Genomic DNA, 17,661 nt, shown 5'->3' on the forward strand with positions numbered 1-17,661 from the left:
ATAGTATGTTATTTAATCCACGAGTACGTATAAATGCTTAATAAAAGTATAACCTAGAATACAACCCGTAATGTATATTACTATATTGTAGTTTGGATTATCCATCATAATTACATTATATTGTAATTACTACATTTTCATATTACGCACATAATATAAATTACATTGTATTATATATAAATGAATACATAAGTGTGTTATTGAACCTGCATTTTAAAATTGTTAATTGCAAGACTTGCCTATGTTTAAAGCAAATATTTTCATATAGTCGAATAAAGTTTTACACGTTAATGATGATTAATTAAATGAAAATATCTTTTACTTTTTTATATGAAATGTCAACGGTAGAGATATTACAATTTTTAATTTAAATAAAATGTATACATAAGTGAATAATATAGATGGTTTAAATTATAAATAGCGTTCAAAAGACAATTGTATATATAAAAGCAAATGGGCTAAATTTCAAAAGGAATATAATCATAAACTTAGAAATATAATATAATTTGTAAATTTAAGAATAATACCTTTTATGCATGGTTAACATCTTGTAAATAATAATTGTTTTAGTTTGTTACTTATTATTCTTCATGAAACTATTCACCGCTATTTTTGTATTTTACTACTACTACTTTAATAATAATAATAATAATAATAATAATAATACAAAAGTAATAAGCACGCGACTTAGACATCATCAAATTATATTCGTGATATCAAAACAAACAATAGTTATACTGTCCCGAGTACAGAATTTACTTGTTTCGAGGTTTTCATTAAAATCTATTAGATTTCGAAATTAAAATAACATAAAAACGTTTAATACAGTTTAAGTATAACCATAATAACTATAATAATAATGTACATAGACATTGAAAAACCATATAAAGATATTACTAAAACCAAAAATGCATTAATATAATTTTAATTATTTTAAAAACAAAAACTTATTATATTTGATTGCTTAGGTAGCACACTAGTAAGCACGAATTCGTGATTTATGATTCATGATTCGTGATTCGTTAAGATTCGTCATTTATTATTGTATTAATGTTTACGGACTAAACTTTCATACTATTCATGTATGTTCACGATCAGTGGTTCACAATCCGTATTTTTTTTTTTTTTTGAGTTATTTATTAACAGAACCAACATCAAAATTTTATATTTGAAGATATAGGTTACAAAATATCCTATATAGACATACCACAAATTATGAAACTCAAGAGAAGTTATGATGATGAATACCATTTTTGTAATGTTAAGTAAATAACTTAGAAATATAATAAAAAATATATTTTTTTTAAATTGAGAGATGTTACTAACAAATCTACAAGTTGTAATGAGTTATATAAATCTTTCTTTAATAATAATAATTATTTTTTTTTAATATTTTATGTGTAATGTTTTATTAAATAATCTAATTTTGGGAACGTCTAAGAACTTTTTTGTATATCTATTTTGGATTTTAAGAAATTCCTAATTTGATTGGTTTATACCGGTGTTTTCCAATCTTTTTTTATTTAAGGCCCCTTTTAGATTTTAAAAATCCTATACCACACCTCCCCCCACAAATCAATTTTTTCAAAAGATTAATGTTTTATTTTTTAATAACCTATTTAATTAAAGAAAAAGTATTATTTAACATTTAAACGCTACAATTAAGTTAATTTTAAATTTAAATACCTAGTTATTTGTAGGAATAAAAAAAAATTAAAAACTAAAAAAATAATATAATATTTATTTGAATTATATAATTTGATTTTGAATTTGCCAATATAAAATAATAACACAAAAAATACTAATGTGACTAATAACTGCCCTGAGATTGATGTAATTTAAGTGTCCATAAAATATTATACCTACATAATTCTGTATATTAAATTTGGTATTTGAAATTAGTTTTTATTCTACGCAGTTATACATTTCATTGTAATCAGTTATAAACAATAAAAATGCAAATGAAAGATGAGCACCCCCTTTAGCACCCTTCTCAGAAAACGCCCCCTTAGGTTAGTCCAAGGTAACAAGGGGACGATAGCGCACATGTTGGGAATCACTGGTTTATACGTTAGCAAATAAGACATTCACATGACAGAAAATCTATGTCTGTTGAGGATAAGTTAGCTTTAACATTTTGGGTTTTGGTAAGTGTTGATAAAGTATTAAAGTCTCAGTATTTTTTTTAAAATGTTATTTTAAATTGCATTAACATTGCTGCCAGCGTATTCAAGGCTTTATAAAATAAACTTGTAATTAATTAAATAGCTATTCAAATTTTAATTTAGATTTCTAAATATTTTAAAATATGTAAATAGATTATTTTGAAATAAAACTTTATACTAGAAATTAAAATTTTTAATTATTTTTAAATAGCGTGTATAAGTTACTCCTTAAAATTAAATTCAAAATTCATTCAATCAAAAATATTGTATTTTCATTTAAGTTTTAAATTTAAAATGTCTTTAATACAACTTATGATTGTATTAATGTACAATACATAATAATTATCTGATGTTAGGTGAATAATATTATGATAATATATTGATACTAATTTTTTTTATGTATTTAACGTAACTTAATTAGTATGTCCATATTAAAATATAATTCATAGTTATAAATAATATAGAAAATATTTAGAATTATCGATAGTAAATTGTAAATAATTAAGTGTATATATAAGATACAACTACACGAGTATCTGCAAGTAAAAGGTAATAGATTACATTTTGAAAAATATAAAGTGCTTCACTATTTAACCATACATAGCATGACATTTTTTTTTTGCTTAAAAAAATGAAATGTTATATAATGCCATTCAACAATTAGGTATAGGACAAATATTGTAAAAAAAAAATGTATTTCCCCATTATATATAAAGATTTAAGTATATAATACATATATGCATTTGCGTATAGCTATAATACCTCATCGAAATTCGATTGAATTACATTTTTTTTTATTGTTAATAGGTACCTTTAATAAAAGTAATACAACTAAGCTAGGAACATTTTATATTATTACAATATTAAATATTAAATATTAATATAGAAAAATAAACAATTGTATTATAGGCTCTAACAATTTTCTTGTATAGAAAAAATGTTTAATTCCTTTTGACAGTAAACACTAAGCTGATATCAATATAAAAAAAAAAAACTAAGGCAAATAACAGTAAATTTGTGAATATTTAAATTTGGCACAAAATATAAAATATTAACTTATTGTAAAATTCATGTTTACACGAAGAAAGTAAAATGGAAACATTTATGATACAAAATGTTCATTTTTAAATATAAGCGTGTTAACACTATACAGATAAAATAGAAACGCATAATAACGTGATTTTATAGTAATAATCATTCATCAGTAGTTATAGCATTTAACTTCAACCCTTGTAAATTTTGTTTCATCGTCTATTTCTCGATAAAAATTTAATCAAATCCGAAAATCTTCAATAATTATTCAAACATTTTCATGAAATGTTGACGCATGGTGAATAAATACAAATTCACTCTAACTGTACACAAATTTACTCATCTATTTCGAATCGTGTTCTTAGATTTTTTTTATCGCTTTTCAGAACGATAGCCACGAATCAATTGTAAATAGTTCTGGGCCGACTTAAGGGATGACAAATTACATCCTAAGCCATTTATTGACCTCGATGCATATTGAACCGAATAATGTAAAGCTTCCTTATAAGTGTATATTAAGTTATAATGATAAAAGTGTTATTATATTATATTATACTTTTGTTATTAATACTGTAGCTGTATCCTGTTATTAAATTTATAGGATAATAATATTATGTCTATTGACTGTGTTAAATGCTGATACGCAAACGATTTTGCACTAAGGTAGAAATCTCTTATTCGTGAACTTATTTACTATCTCAACATAGAATTATAATGTAGAACAAATATAGGTATACTTATATTATTGTAAGCTCTTGTTCAAGATAGTAATGAGTATTTAATTTTATCTTTACAATTTTTAAGGTAAACAATAATAGACAGTGTATTATTATCGATTATTTTATATTCATTTTAAATTTAACTTAAAAAATAAAAATTATAGAATAATTAATAAAAATGAAAAGTTTTCTAAATAATGTAGCCAATAACCAAAGTAGTTGTTATATTTCTTTGCATTATTGAAAAAAAATTAACAATAATAATAATGGTAATAATAGCTTATTTTGGTATAGTAAAGTGAAATTTTTATAGATATATTAAAGGAATTATTTTTTTTTTTTGTGAAATCACAATTTAATTTTTATAGATGGATTAAAAAAAAACTACTGCATTTTATTATATTTGTAAATAATAAATATAATAATATATAAAGTACTCTTTCTTCTTTAGTACATAATAAAATTAACAACTTTCGTATTGGTATTATAATAAAAATACAGTTCACAGATAAGATAACTAAATATTTGGTATTGTTAGTATTTTATTAGTATACAAATTTATTCTAAAGTTAATTTAAATAAGTGGATTTTTTCTCTACGCTGTGAATTTGGTTATCTTGTGTATTATTCTTTGGGCTGTAGCATAGCTTAATCTCGTATATTATATGTATAATGCAAACATGTAATATATGTAGAAAATAAATAAATCCCATGATATTATATTTTTGTATCTAACTTATAAATACATAAAACTATAAAAGTATATTATAAATGATCATGTTTTATGTTTTATAGTTCTATACCTTAAAATAATTTGTTCCATTTGAATACTTATCTTGTTTTTTTATTAAATCAATAATGTGAAATGAGAAATGTGTAAATTCGTTTTAGAAAATAATATCTTAAGATAACAGGAGGAATAGATTTAATTCAAACTTATTATACTTATACTGTACAGTGTACATATTAAATTATTATTTTATCGAAAATAAAACAGATATAAGAAAACAAAAATTAAATGAGCATAATCAAAAATGGTACAACGAACGCGCACAGAATACGCAAATCTTGATAAAAGTATTTGAATTGAATGTAGTTGTAGATGATGCAATAGTAATACAATTTGATACTTTTGCTAAAGATTAAATTACAAAGTTTTTATTATTCCAGCAGACAGTAGAAAGTGCAGTGAATAAATACGCAGGAAGTATGATCTACGTCATATGTACGTGGTCCAGGTACTAGTGGTATTGCAATCCATGGTTAATCTTAAATGAGCATTTTTGAGATGATAAAAGTTTGAGGTAAACACTTTATTATGTTGTAGATGATGTAATAATATACAGATGAAAAACGGGAGACGAAAAAATAGTTTTCTTTACTTAAAAAAAAAAAAAAACGCATTAAAGGTAAATGTGCTTACATATATACAGGAGTTATAATTGTTCTTATTAATGCGATGAAAATAATGATGAAAATAATATTGTTCAGAAAAATGTTAGGGTAAAAATGCTCATTAACTACAAAAACTTTTGAGAAAATAATTTTTAAGTACCCTCATTATACTTTATGGAAATATAATACTGTAAGTGTTATCTATTTTTGTTTTGATTTGAAAATATTATTGAGCGAATATGTACATTGGGAGAATTGTTTGAACGCAAATTAGTTGACATGCTGTAAAAATATTAGAATAATATTATTATTATTTTATCTATGCGAATATAATAACAACTTAGAATTTGTTTAAAATTATGACAAATTATGTGATACAACAATTGAATGGATGATTAAAATTACGCAATATAAATATTTGATAATAATGATAACTGAACAAATCCACAAAAGTTAAGAGATAAAATTGACAATATGATTGAGTTTTGAGCTAAAAAAGACTTAATGATTATATTACAAAGTGTGGAGAGTAGAAAGTACGTAAATATGTCGAAGAAGAGCAATATTAAGAAAGATATGGGAGAAAAGTTGAATCATCGCAGTCAGAATAACTCGAAGAAGGAAATCATTGAAAGATAATTCGAAGGAACTTCTCGATTAAGATTTAATCGCATACAAGAGAAACAACATATTTTAGAATCCTTAGTAAGGTATATAACGTGTTTTAATTTTAATTTCATTAAAAACTGGTGAAAAATATGATACACTAAACCAAAAATGTTTTTAAATATTATTTATATTGATTTCACTTAATATCATCAAGGTTAATGATCGAGGCAATCGTATAGTAAGAATTGCAGAAATTAAAATTTAAAATTAAAAATAAACTTTCATAAAAACCATTTTCACAAAATAAAGTAGTTACATTTTATTATTTATTGTATTAGATTTTTATACTAAATTCTATTAAAAATTACTTGTAAGATAGGAAAAAAACTTTAAAGTTACTAAAAATCATTTTCCATAAAAAAAGCTAATTATAAAAAACCAACTAAGATTCATACTGAACAAAGTATTAAAATATATACACAAAGATCTAACGTTACTGTGTATTTTTTCTTATTCTTATAGTGACTATAATATAGTAAAATATAAATTTACGATTTTTCGAATTATTTCAGTTTGAAATAAATCATTTATTGAAGAACAAATATGATATTTTTAAATGTTTTTTAAAATACAAAATAATGATAAAAAAAATCAATATTATAATTGTTTAGCTATCACAGTTTTATACATTTATAGGTATAAATAAATTTTAATCTTTTAAAAAACTATGTTGATAATATTATTTTACGACATCTTCATTAATAAAGATTGGACATTTTAATGGGTAAATTTCTTCTCGCGTGGATGTTATATGTTATTAAAATAATTTGATCACTCCAATACTACATATCTATATTGATTGGTTATCAGCTTTCGGTTAACTGCTAGAATTATGTATCGGTAACAACATAATTACAAGTAATATTAACATACAATTTTGATTTAGTATGAGTTTAACACGTTAATGCGTTCTCAAAGGAAAAATGTTCCTTGTAATAAATATTTTAAAACAGTTATGTACTCATGTCTATATTGCGATTTTTGGGTATTTTAAATTTAAGCGGCAGACAGTTTAGTGCTGATACTGGTTAATTAGGAATTAGTTTATAATAACATTTTAAACGAGATCTAATAAAAAGTCAATTGATGGATGAGACATTGAGTAAAACATATTATATGTAGAGGAATAAAAAGTGTAATCGGTCTTAATAATGTTTAATATGTCTTAATCGTTTACTTAATATGTCCAGTCATGCTTATCAAGAATAGCTGAAGGCTATTTTTTATGTGAACGGACGTATTGCTTAATACTAGCAATTTATTAAATATCCAAAAATCACTATTACTTTTTTTTTTTTTAATTTACAATACATGTTGTAGTATTTTGTTATTTCTACATTTTGTATTTTATGTATTTTATACAAATAACTACGTATAGTACTACATACATTTGACGGATTATAGATGTGATAATTACATCCTATTTCGATTCATTACTGATATAATATTGTATAAATTAGATGTATTATATTATCGTTTCAATAGCATATCTAAATCTAGTTTATTCACAATTAAAAAACGGACGGCATTTTAAAATATAGAAAATTTATTATTTTTTTTATTGGTTTTAAAAATAATTAATCTCAATAAAATAATACATAATATATAATTAGAATTCATAATTCATTTAACAGAAACGTTAAATTATTACTGTTACTTAAACAATTAAAAAAAATCCATGAAAATATTTTTGTTTATTAATTTTTTTTTTATATAAGAAGAATATTTTTTTTTATAAATTTATAACACTGTCACCAAATTAATGTAAGCAATTCATATTTTCGTACTTTTTGTGAAAAGTAAAAAAATCCAAGAAACTGTTTTTTATAGGTTTGGGTATAATTTTTTTTAAATGAGATGGAGTTGTATTTTACTTAGGATTGTTTAAAGCGTGTGATACTCATTGTTTCCAAATTTAAATGACTAAACATTTCATACAAACCCGGTCAAGTGGTTTTCTATCTAATGTGCATTGTTCAAATAATATTTACATTGATTATATTATATTTTAAATGTGTATAATGTTTTAATAGCAAAAGTTAGTGTTGTTGATTATTATAGTCATATAAAGTAGTTTCGCAGTTATAGTTTTATTTATAATTTTTTGAAAAAAAATGTATTTAATTTATTTTGGATGCTAACAGTTTATTTCAAGCCAAATGATACTATCAACAAAATCTAAATCTCAAATATCGGATTTGCTTTTCTTATTTATTTTTTATTTTTTATTTATCATTTATATGCATAATATACACATCTTTATTTCACCCACAAAATAGCAACTTATATCAAAAACAAATAAAAGTATAACCACTTTAATTCAATGATATTTTTTTTCTTGTATAAAATTGAATACACAATTAGCCCAACTTTGTATACTACAAATAAAATAATAGTTTGCTTAAAGTTATCTTAAAAACATATTTTTCAAAATCAATAAATTAATTAATTTTATTAATTTTTTTATTTTATTATTATTATTATTTTTTTTTTTATAACGTCGATCGTTGTTTTCTTTTTAAAGATACTAGACCATATATTTCTTAAAGATATATAATATGTATTTTATTTTATATAAGTAAAGGTACCTATTGAAATAAATTACAAAAACGTTGAACGTTCTAGCATAAATACAAATAATGAAAAAAAGAAACTAAGACTTGACAGATACTCTTCATGGCGTTATTTATTGCATAAAGTGAATTCAGACGATACGTTTTCTTATACTAAAAAAATAATTTAGTTTTCAAACAGCAGCAAGGAAGTAACTTATTTATATATACATATATATTTGTCAACATTTCATAATTTTTAAAATAAGATTATTTATATTATTATGAAGCCACTAGAAGATTGAAATACAGAACCTGGGTGGGCAGAGATAATAAACTTTTTGAAGTAAAAAATTACCTGGTGTTTTTCAGAAGAAAAAAAGAGGGCTAATAAACTATAGCAATCGAAATGTATATAAATCACAGTTAGTGTCACCGGTGTCGTGGTAGACGAATAATGTGTTCTAATTTAATTTATTATTTATGCTCTGCCGAAAAATTTGTTGGTTTTTATTCTCATTTTTGTTGCTAGCTTTTCAACATAATAATTCAAAGATTACTGATACCTATAATTTCTATTTGAATTAACGGCGGTTGAAAATCGTAAACTAAAAGGAGAAATATTTTGTCTTGTCTAAATCTCACTTCCATTTGGTCATCATTCAATTTTTGATTTTATTGCTTTACAGAATTAAAACTTGAACTATTTTATATATTTTTAACTTCAAGTTATATGGTTCAAATAATAATTAACACTTTCTAAAGTGACAGCGATCAAACACTCAATATGATTGTATAGATTTTCTATATTACTCAGAGTGCCTTATAATGTACTATTATTAGAACCACTTAATTGTATTTAAGCGTGGTTATTATAATACGCATAGAGTAAGCCATTTAAATGGTGAAATAATATAGCTATTTCCGAATGAATTTTAGTTTTGGATGCATTAAATACTTTTTTTTTATTGCCATTAAATAATTATAAATTATGTGGAATAAAGAGCTATTGTGTAATTAAAAAAGGTAACTAACTAGGATGGTATTAAAATATTTTTTTGGAATATGATGGCTTATTATTCGTTTTACATTAAAAAATAATACTGTCTATTTTTTAAACATCATTCATTAAAGTTTTCATACAGGCAGAAATATATTATCTATAAAAAGATAAAAATAAATACTATAGTAATATTGTAGTTGGTAAAATATTTATTTGTTCAGTTAAAATATCTAGTAAAAATACCATTGTAAGATATGTAACTCAGACCAAACTTCCATAAATACGCTCAAATAAATAATTATTTACTAAGTTCACAAAGAGAACTTTGAATTTCATTATCTAAACAAGCACTATGTTGACAAGTTTATTTATACTACTATAGCAGAATTATTATTATTTGCAAAAGTGTTTTTCAAAGATTTTTTTTTTATGGAATTCGAGTTATTCAGATAAAGCTGCATAATTTAAAATGTTTTCAACTTCACAAATTACTTTATCTGATCTTATGTAAAAAGCTTTAACCTAATCTTTAGTGTTTATATGACTTATTATTATTTTAATTATAAAAATTTAAATAAAATGTTTAGATTAAAAATAAATAAAAGAACATTTATATGGAGCAATGATTAAAATAATGTCATTGCTTTAGTTGTTAATGCGGAGAAATATTATATTTCGTGTTGGGTTTACGTTGATATCCAATCACGGTAACGAAATATTAACCGCACTATGTATGGAATATTATGGGTTCGTCATCGGCACAGAAAAAATAACTCGGTCCATTATACACCGAGATAATATATTTTAAACGAGCCTTTTTTTGCTCCAGGTTATTTAATACCTTGTGTTAACAATAGAATATTAGTTTGCATAATATTTTAAATAAACACACATACACACACACACACACACACACACACACACACACACACACACACACGCATACACATAGTCATAAAAAATATCTTTGGCGTACCATGAAATTTTCTTTAAGTAATCTTCCATAAAGCAGTATAATACAGTGTATATGGGAGCGCGAAAAGGTCAGAGTAATATTATCTACAAGAAAAATATGTTTTAGTCTCAAAATTAGATTTTCACGTCCACCTACTACACAACTGTATGTATATATACTATTTATGTATAATAATGCGCGTTTGGCGTATTATAATAATAATATACTATAGCATTGCACTTACATAGAAAAAAAAACTTTGTTCAATGCTCCGGGGGAGGAGCTAAAATATGAAAAACCATTAACGATATTACAATTGATAATGCACACAAACTATATACCTATATATGTATATAAAATATAAAATCTATATATATATTATCATGTACATACACATATGTAAAAGTGTGTGCGTAGGACGTGGGTATGTATAAAGTTATATATAACACCGTCTCGGTATTCAATCAAGTCGAAGCGGAACTTCATTATCCCCATGCACGTGATATCCGTGATTTTTGTAGGGTCGATTGGATGTAGTGGTTCGTGGGGAGGGGGTACACTCGAATACATATAACACATAATATACGTATATTTAGAGGTGTACGCTGCAAACGCGATAATATTACATTTTAACCCTACAACGACTGGTACGTTTTTTTATTATTTGTTAAATTAAATTTTTTCCCTTACCCGATTTCCTCTTGGAGAAACAGCACGAGTGGGAGTATGCGAACTGGAAAGTACCGGCCAACAGGGACCCCAGATTTGATATGCACAGCAACATCAGTGGCACGCCGAATAATGCGTAGACCATAGTTACGATTTTGCCTTCTGGTGTTTTTGGTGCCAAATTACCGTAGCCTGAAAAAAATACACTCATTTTATGAAAAATCGATAAAACGAATAAGAGAAAAATACGTTGTATGAACAATTCGGTTTATAATAATTTTTTTTTTTAATTATATAAAACTCGTTGATTCCTGCATTATATATATATGAAATATATCACAATACATTAAAAGAATGATTATTTTAAAAATAATCTAACAATATAGCGAAACAAATTATCGTTTTTGCACATAGATTTTAAAACAACTAATAGCTATATCCTATATGTATGTTAAACATTTTTATTTTTAGTAATTATTTAATTTTTGAACTTTTGAATACGTTTTTTAAGAATTTCGATATAAAAAATCGTTCGAGTAACTGTGTACCGTTCTGCTTTACGGCAAGTGTTTAACGGTTTATTGAAATGTACGTATAAAGTTTGAATTATTCCACTGTCAGTATTAAATTAGGTTGATATCATTTTTTCTTGAAACATTGAATATGTAATAAATTAATTATCATGTTATACTAATAATGTTATTCATTTTTAAATAGATATTACTTAACCGTTAAACAGTGTAAATAGATTATAGTATAAACATGTATTATCTATCATTTAATGTATACATATTTAAAAAAACTGTATTGCGTATAGTAAAATGCATAATATATGTAAAAGTTTTATATCTCAACGAATAATAATTTTGAATTATAAAAAAATGAATATTGTTACGCAAAGTACTAACTAAAACCGATTTGCTACCAGAATCACTCTTAAAGACTTAAGTGGAAAATTGTAGCATTTTTATTGCTCAAAAAGATATTAATACGTATGAGAAACCTTTTTATCCTAAAATTTTAAGTTTTTTGACGGAGTTTTTCACTTTATTTTTATTGAGATTAAAACACAAAATAGGAATAAAAAGAGATACAAAATGTACATTTTATAAAGACAATTATATTATTGTAAACACATGGTAAAAATTTAAAATGTTTTAATTTTGAATTATAACAAAATTAAGATATAATTTTGTCAAAAATTGGTTTTGTGTATAAGTTCCCATTTTCCTTAAATATTTTGGTTTTCCGATGAAAATAGTACATATTTAAATAAATATTTTTGATTAATCAAACTAGAGACCACCTAACGTTGAGTATAAAATTATTTTTATTGTTCCAAATATAGATAATAAAAAAAAATAAAAAATAAAATATCCGCCATCTAATCATCAAAAAAAAAGTTATTATAAATTGTAAATACATAATAATTATCTAAAATCAAAATTATTTAAATAAACCTATTTTATTGGTTCTTTTTAGTTATTATAAAATATAATATAAGTATTAAGTTATGACTTAAATCATTTAAAAATGTTATTTTCAAATCATTTCTAGATAGTGAATGTTTTAGTGTTGATTGAAGCACCCGGTGTTATAAAAAAATATATTACAAGCATGATGTTTGTAAAACTGTATAAGTTTTAAGAGTTTAGTTTTCGTTTAATAATAATTACTACAACAAGAAAAATTTAAATTAATGGTTTATTCTGTAATTTGAATTTAGTAATAATATATACGTATATTGCATGTTTCAAAAGTTTTTAGACACTTTATTTAATGCCTTATTTTATTGAAGGGAAACAAATAAACTATTTTTAATCTTAAAAAAATACTTAAATATTTAATCAAAAATAACCATTTAAATAATTGTTTTCTAATTTCAAATGTTTAACTATACAATCATTATTTTAATTTTAACGAATATTAATTTCTTAGAAGATTATAAGTAATTTTGACAGTTCAAACACATTTCATTATTTATGAATATTAAATATTAAATTATAATCTCCATTGATGAATATTGTTGGAACATAAAATAGGTAATTTATGAGAAGTATATAAATAATAACATTTTAGATTTTTTTTGTTTACCTTAATTTTACTATAACTATATAGAGTATATAAATGAATAGAAAATTACATTTTATTTTAATCAATTTAAAAAGTAAAAATAAAATATTAACTATAACAAATTTAAAATATAATATTATTTTAAAAAATGTCTATACTTTTTTAATTTGGAAATTGATATTTACGGCTATAATAATTACCATTTATAATATTTTAAGGTCAGGCAACTCAAAGTAATCAAAGTATTGTGAATGGTAAAATCACATAATGTGTAATGATATTCAATAAATAGGAATAATTATTTTAGTAAAGTTGACTATAGCATTTTGGTTCATTTTAACTATACAAAATATAGTTATTGATCGACTTAATAATACTTGAATATTTTTCATTTTGCATTATACAAATTAAAACAACTTTTATTTGAAGTTAATAAGTCTAATTTTGATAAGTAGATAAATACAATTAAATGCAAGTTTATATAGTATAATACAAATGAAAAAATAAACTTACACATTACGATAGAATCTGAATAATTTTTTTTTTATTCATTATAAAAGTAGTTTGTATTTGTTTAGCTAAAGAAACTATTCATATTACATTATATTTGTAATAGATTTAAATTATATCATATGGATACATCAAATACGTAATATTTATATTCATATAATATTATGTGTTTGTAAAACGTTGCAGATTGTACCTACATATTATATTGAACCAATACTAAGTTTTTGCTGTTAAGTGTATTTATTTTCGAAGCATTAGTTACAGTTATTATAAAATCAGTTTGTTATATTCACATATGTATATTGAATTTTTTTTTTATCATTCTTTAATGTTAGGGTTTGATGCATGTTCTATTGTGTTTTATTTACATTGTTTTGTGCTGCGTTTTATTTGACAACAAATAGTTTTCTTTTCTTGACAAGAAGTTAAGTTCATAAGGTGGGCAATAAATGTTATGTTTGTCTTTTATAAAGTTTCAATAACTATTTAAACATTAAAACAAGAAGGGAAAAATTTAAGACATATGTATAAAAGTAAACAACCTTTGGATTTTATTTAACTTAGGAAATACTTTGAAAGTTTAATATTTTCAAATACATTGTTATATATTATTTTATGATATTTGATTACCTACTTTTATTTTGAATATTTACATTGTTGTTCGATGTTTAAGCCACTTTTTAACGATTTCGTTTTTTGAAAATAATATCATTTTTATTTTTTATAGTACTAAATTGAGGAATGTCAATAATTCTATTTTCGATCGTTAGTACTCACTTCATTCATAGTTTGTAATTAATTTTAGTGGAAAAACAAGTAGATACTTTGTACATAAATATTTAATATTTATTATAATTATTAAGTTTTAACTGCCATATCATGATTCTTCAAGTTGGTACACAATTGAATATTAAAGTAAATGCTATTATATAAGGTAAAAATGTAAGTAACGTATTATATATAATATTATTATAGAAATATTTTTTGTTAAGTACTTTTTGTAAGAAATTTAGTAGATAATTTTATGACTGAAATTCATTTTATAATTTTATTAACACTGTTTATTACACTCTAATTGCTTATTTAGATTTCATTAAAAAATCTAATATTTAGTTACAATACCTACTAATGTATAAATATTTATTTTTATTAGTAATTCTTTAAATAAAGATATAAACAATTATTTCAATCTAAATTCACTTTGAATTATTATTCTATCTCATTTTTCATATTAAGTATTTTTCTATTAAATTAAATACACCCTTTTGTAGCAGGTTACTCCAAACAGTGATTTATAAATATGATGATTGTACTACTTTTCTTTTTTTTTTTAGTAATTTGTAGCTTTATAAGTTTGATAAATTAAGATAATACTGCATGCTTTCTATTTAAACCAGAATTTAACACAGACCTAAAATATGTGAGCTACGACAGAAGGGTGAAATACATTATTACATTATTATTACTTATAAGATAAATGGTAACGACTCAAGCGGAAAAGGTGCCATAATATGATAACTTAAATAAAAAGCATAAGGTGTTTCTAATTAAAGACTTCCTAACACGATATCATCATTCTTCATTTTTTATTTAAATCATTTATTTCACGATGCATTTTCCTAGTTTTTGTTCTATAAAATGGCTTGCGATTCTCATTCTTAGTTGTTGAATACAATAAAATTAGTACGTAAAGTATTCAATTCAAATATATAAAATTAACTTTGAATTCGTAAGTACATCTATTTTCTTCATCGTACTTTTATAAAAATTGAGTTTATTAGTAATTAGTCATTACTATTAATAAATGCTGTTATCTAGAAATCGTCGAACTTATTGCTGTAGATAAAACGCTGGCGCAAATAACATGCAGTGGATCGTATCCTTTGTTCTCGAAGGCTATGTCCCCAAATCCAAATATAAATTGCGGTACAATTAATAATATAAATAACTCTGGTAAAATAAACAAAACTACATTAACTTACATGCCTAATTATTTATATAAATTATAATATTAATTTTACATAAAACTTTGGATCCATTTCTTTGCGCAATATGTGCAATCTTACTAATAATACCTTTCGGTGTAGATCTAAAAGTAAACCTCTCAAGTTCTTCTGAATCTAGCTCTTCTAAGTCCTGACAATATTAAAGTAAAAAAACAAAAAATGAGCTTACATACCGTAAGAAATAGCTTATAATAAAGTTTTCATAAAAGACAATGTTAGATTTAAATTACGCGATGTTTAAGCCATCAGATTATAGTCTTCTATTTTAAGTCCCGTTTAATCCTTGCACAGGCTACTTCAGGTCAGTTCTATACTCATTATATGCAAATAGAAGTATTTGACATAAGTAAATCAATAACAAATTTTCTAGAAGTTAAAATATATTCTAAATTATCTAATATAATAACTCGCCTAAGTAATTTGTAGTATTTTAGAAAAAAAAAAAATACTATAATAGTATCTTTTAAAATTATTTAGCAAATATTATTATCGTATTTTTTGTATAGATAGTACCTATACATCTTTAACAAAATACATAATATTGTACTATACATATATACCAATTGTATAGATGATTTTTTTTTTAAATCAAAATATATATTTAAAAAATGGGATATTGTATGTTCCTAGTTATTATGAATGAAGTAATATCAGTCTACGGGGTGTCTCACGAAGATCTGACAAATGAAATAACTATTGTTCTAATCAATATTTAAAAAATTTTTTTTTAAATATAATTTATAGACATTTGTGCTACATTTTTAGTATACATTTTTATTTTTTATTTTTTAATACTGAACATAAAAAACTAAAAATTGATAAAAAAAATTTCCAAAATATTCGAAAATAGCTAATTTGTGAATCTAATTAAAAAAATAATTTAGATGGTGAAAACATTTATTTAAGTCCAGTGGCTGATTTTTTACAATTTTATTAAATATCAATATTCTCGTTAAGTAAATTTCGATCTAGTTTATGTAAAACAATAAAAAAAATAGTTAGATTTTAACATGCACCTATTTAATATAATATTTATATAAAATATTTTTAATAAAAATTAAATTTTTTGAAATTATAATGTTTCTATTATAAATTAGATCGTAATTTACCTAACGAGAATATTGATATTTAAAAAAAATTGTAAAAAATCAGCCATTGAACTTAAAAAAATGTTTTTACCATCTAAATTTTTTTAAAATCAGATTTACAAATAGATTATTTTGAATATATTTAAATTTTTTTTAATAAATTTTTAAGTTTTTTATTTTCTGCATTAAAAAATAAAAAATGTATACTAAAAATGTAGAGCAAGTGCCTATGACTTATATTTAAAAGAAATTTTATAAAAATATTAATTAGAAAAAAGTTATTTCATTATTTCATTATTTCATTTGTCAGATCTCCGCGAGACACCCATATTTATATTTTATATACTTGTACATAAAAGAGAGTTATTTTTTTGACTATTTTCGATTAAACACGAAATCTTGAAAATTATTTGTTCTATTGAGTATGAAGTTGAAATTTGGTAAGTAAGTTGTAATATACATGTAGAAAATATCCAATGAGATCGGGTTTTGCAAAATTCACCCCAAGAGGTTAAAAGGGGTAAAAATGGAAAATGTTATATTATATTGAATAAATTTTTTTTTCGATACATGGATTACTATGGTAACACGGGTGACAAAAAAAAGTAATTGATTATTATTGGATTAATAATTAGTATTTAAGTGAATATATGTATTGTAACGTGTCGGAAATATGGATGAAATTTGTGTCACACACAAATAAACTACCTTTAGATGCTTAATTTGTCAAAACAACAATAAATACTGAACATTATTTGAATTTCCCCGAAAAAAATCAACATTAGAAGATTAACCCAGACATGCGAGGCTAATGTCAGCCATTAG

At 23.0% G+C, this 17,661-nt stretch overlaps 1 protein-coding gene across 1 annotated transcript in view; it reads right to left on the reverse strand.

The window, feature by feature from the left end:
* Window positions 1-17,661, reverse strand: part of LOC113560814 — a 129,473-nt gene that overhangs the window by 30,059 nt on the left and 81,753 nt on the right. The window contains exon 3 of the mRNA XM_026966905.1: window positions 11,181-11,351. Within this exon, the coding sequence (XP_026822706.1) occupies window positions 11,181-11,351 (171 nt within the window). The remainder of the gene's footprint in view (window positions 1-11,180; window positions 11,352-17,661) is intronic.

Source organism: Rhopalosiphum maidis, chromosome 1 (genome assembly GCF_003676215.2).
Source record: "Rhopalosiphum maidis isolate BTI-1 chromosome 1, ASM367621v3, whole genome shotgun sequence".
NCBI classification, from domain to species: domain Eukaryota; kingdom Metazoa; phylum Arthropoda; class Insecta; order Hemiptera; family Aphididae; genus Rhopalosiphum; species Rhopalosiphum maidis.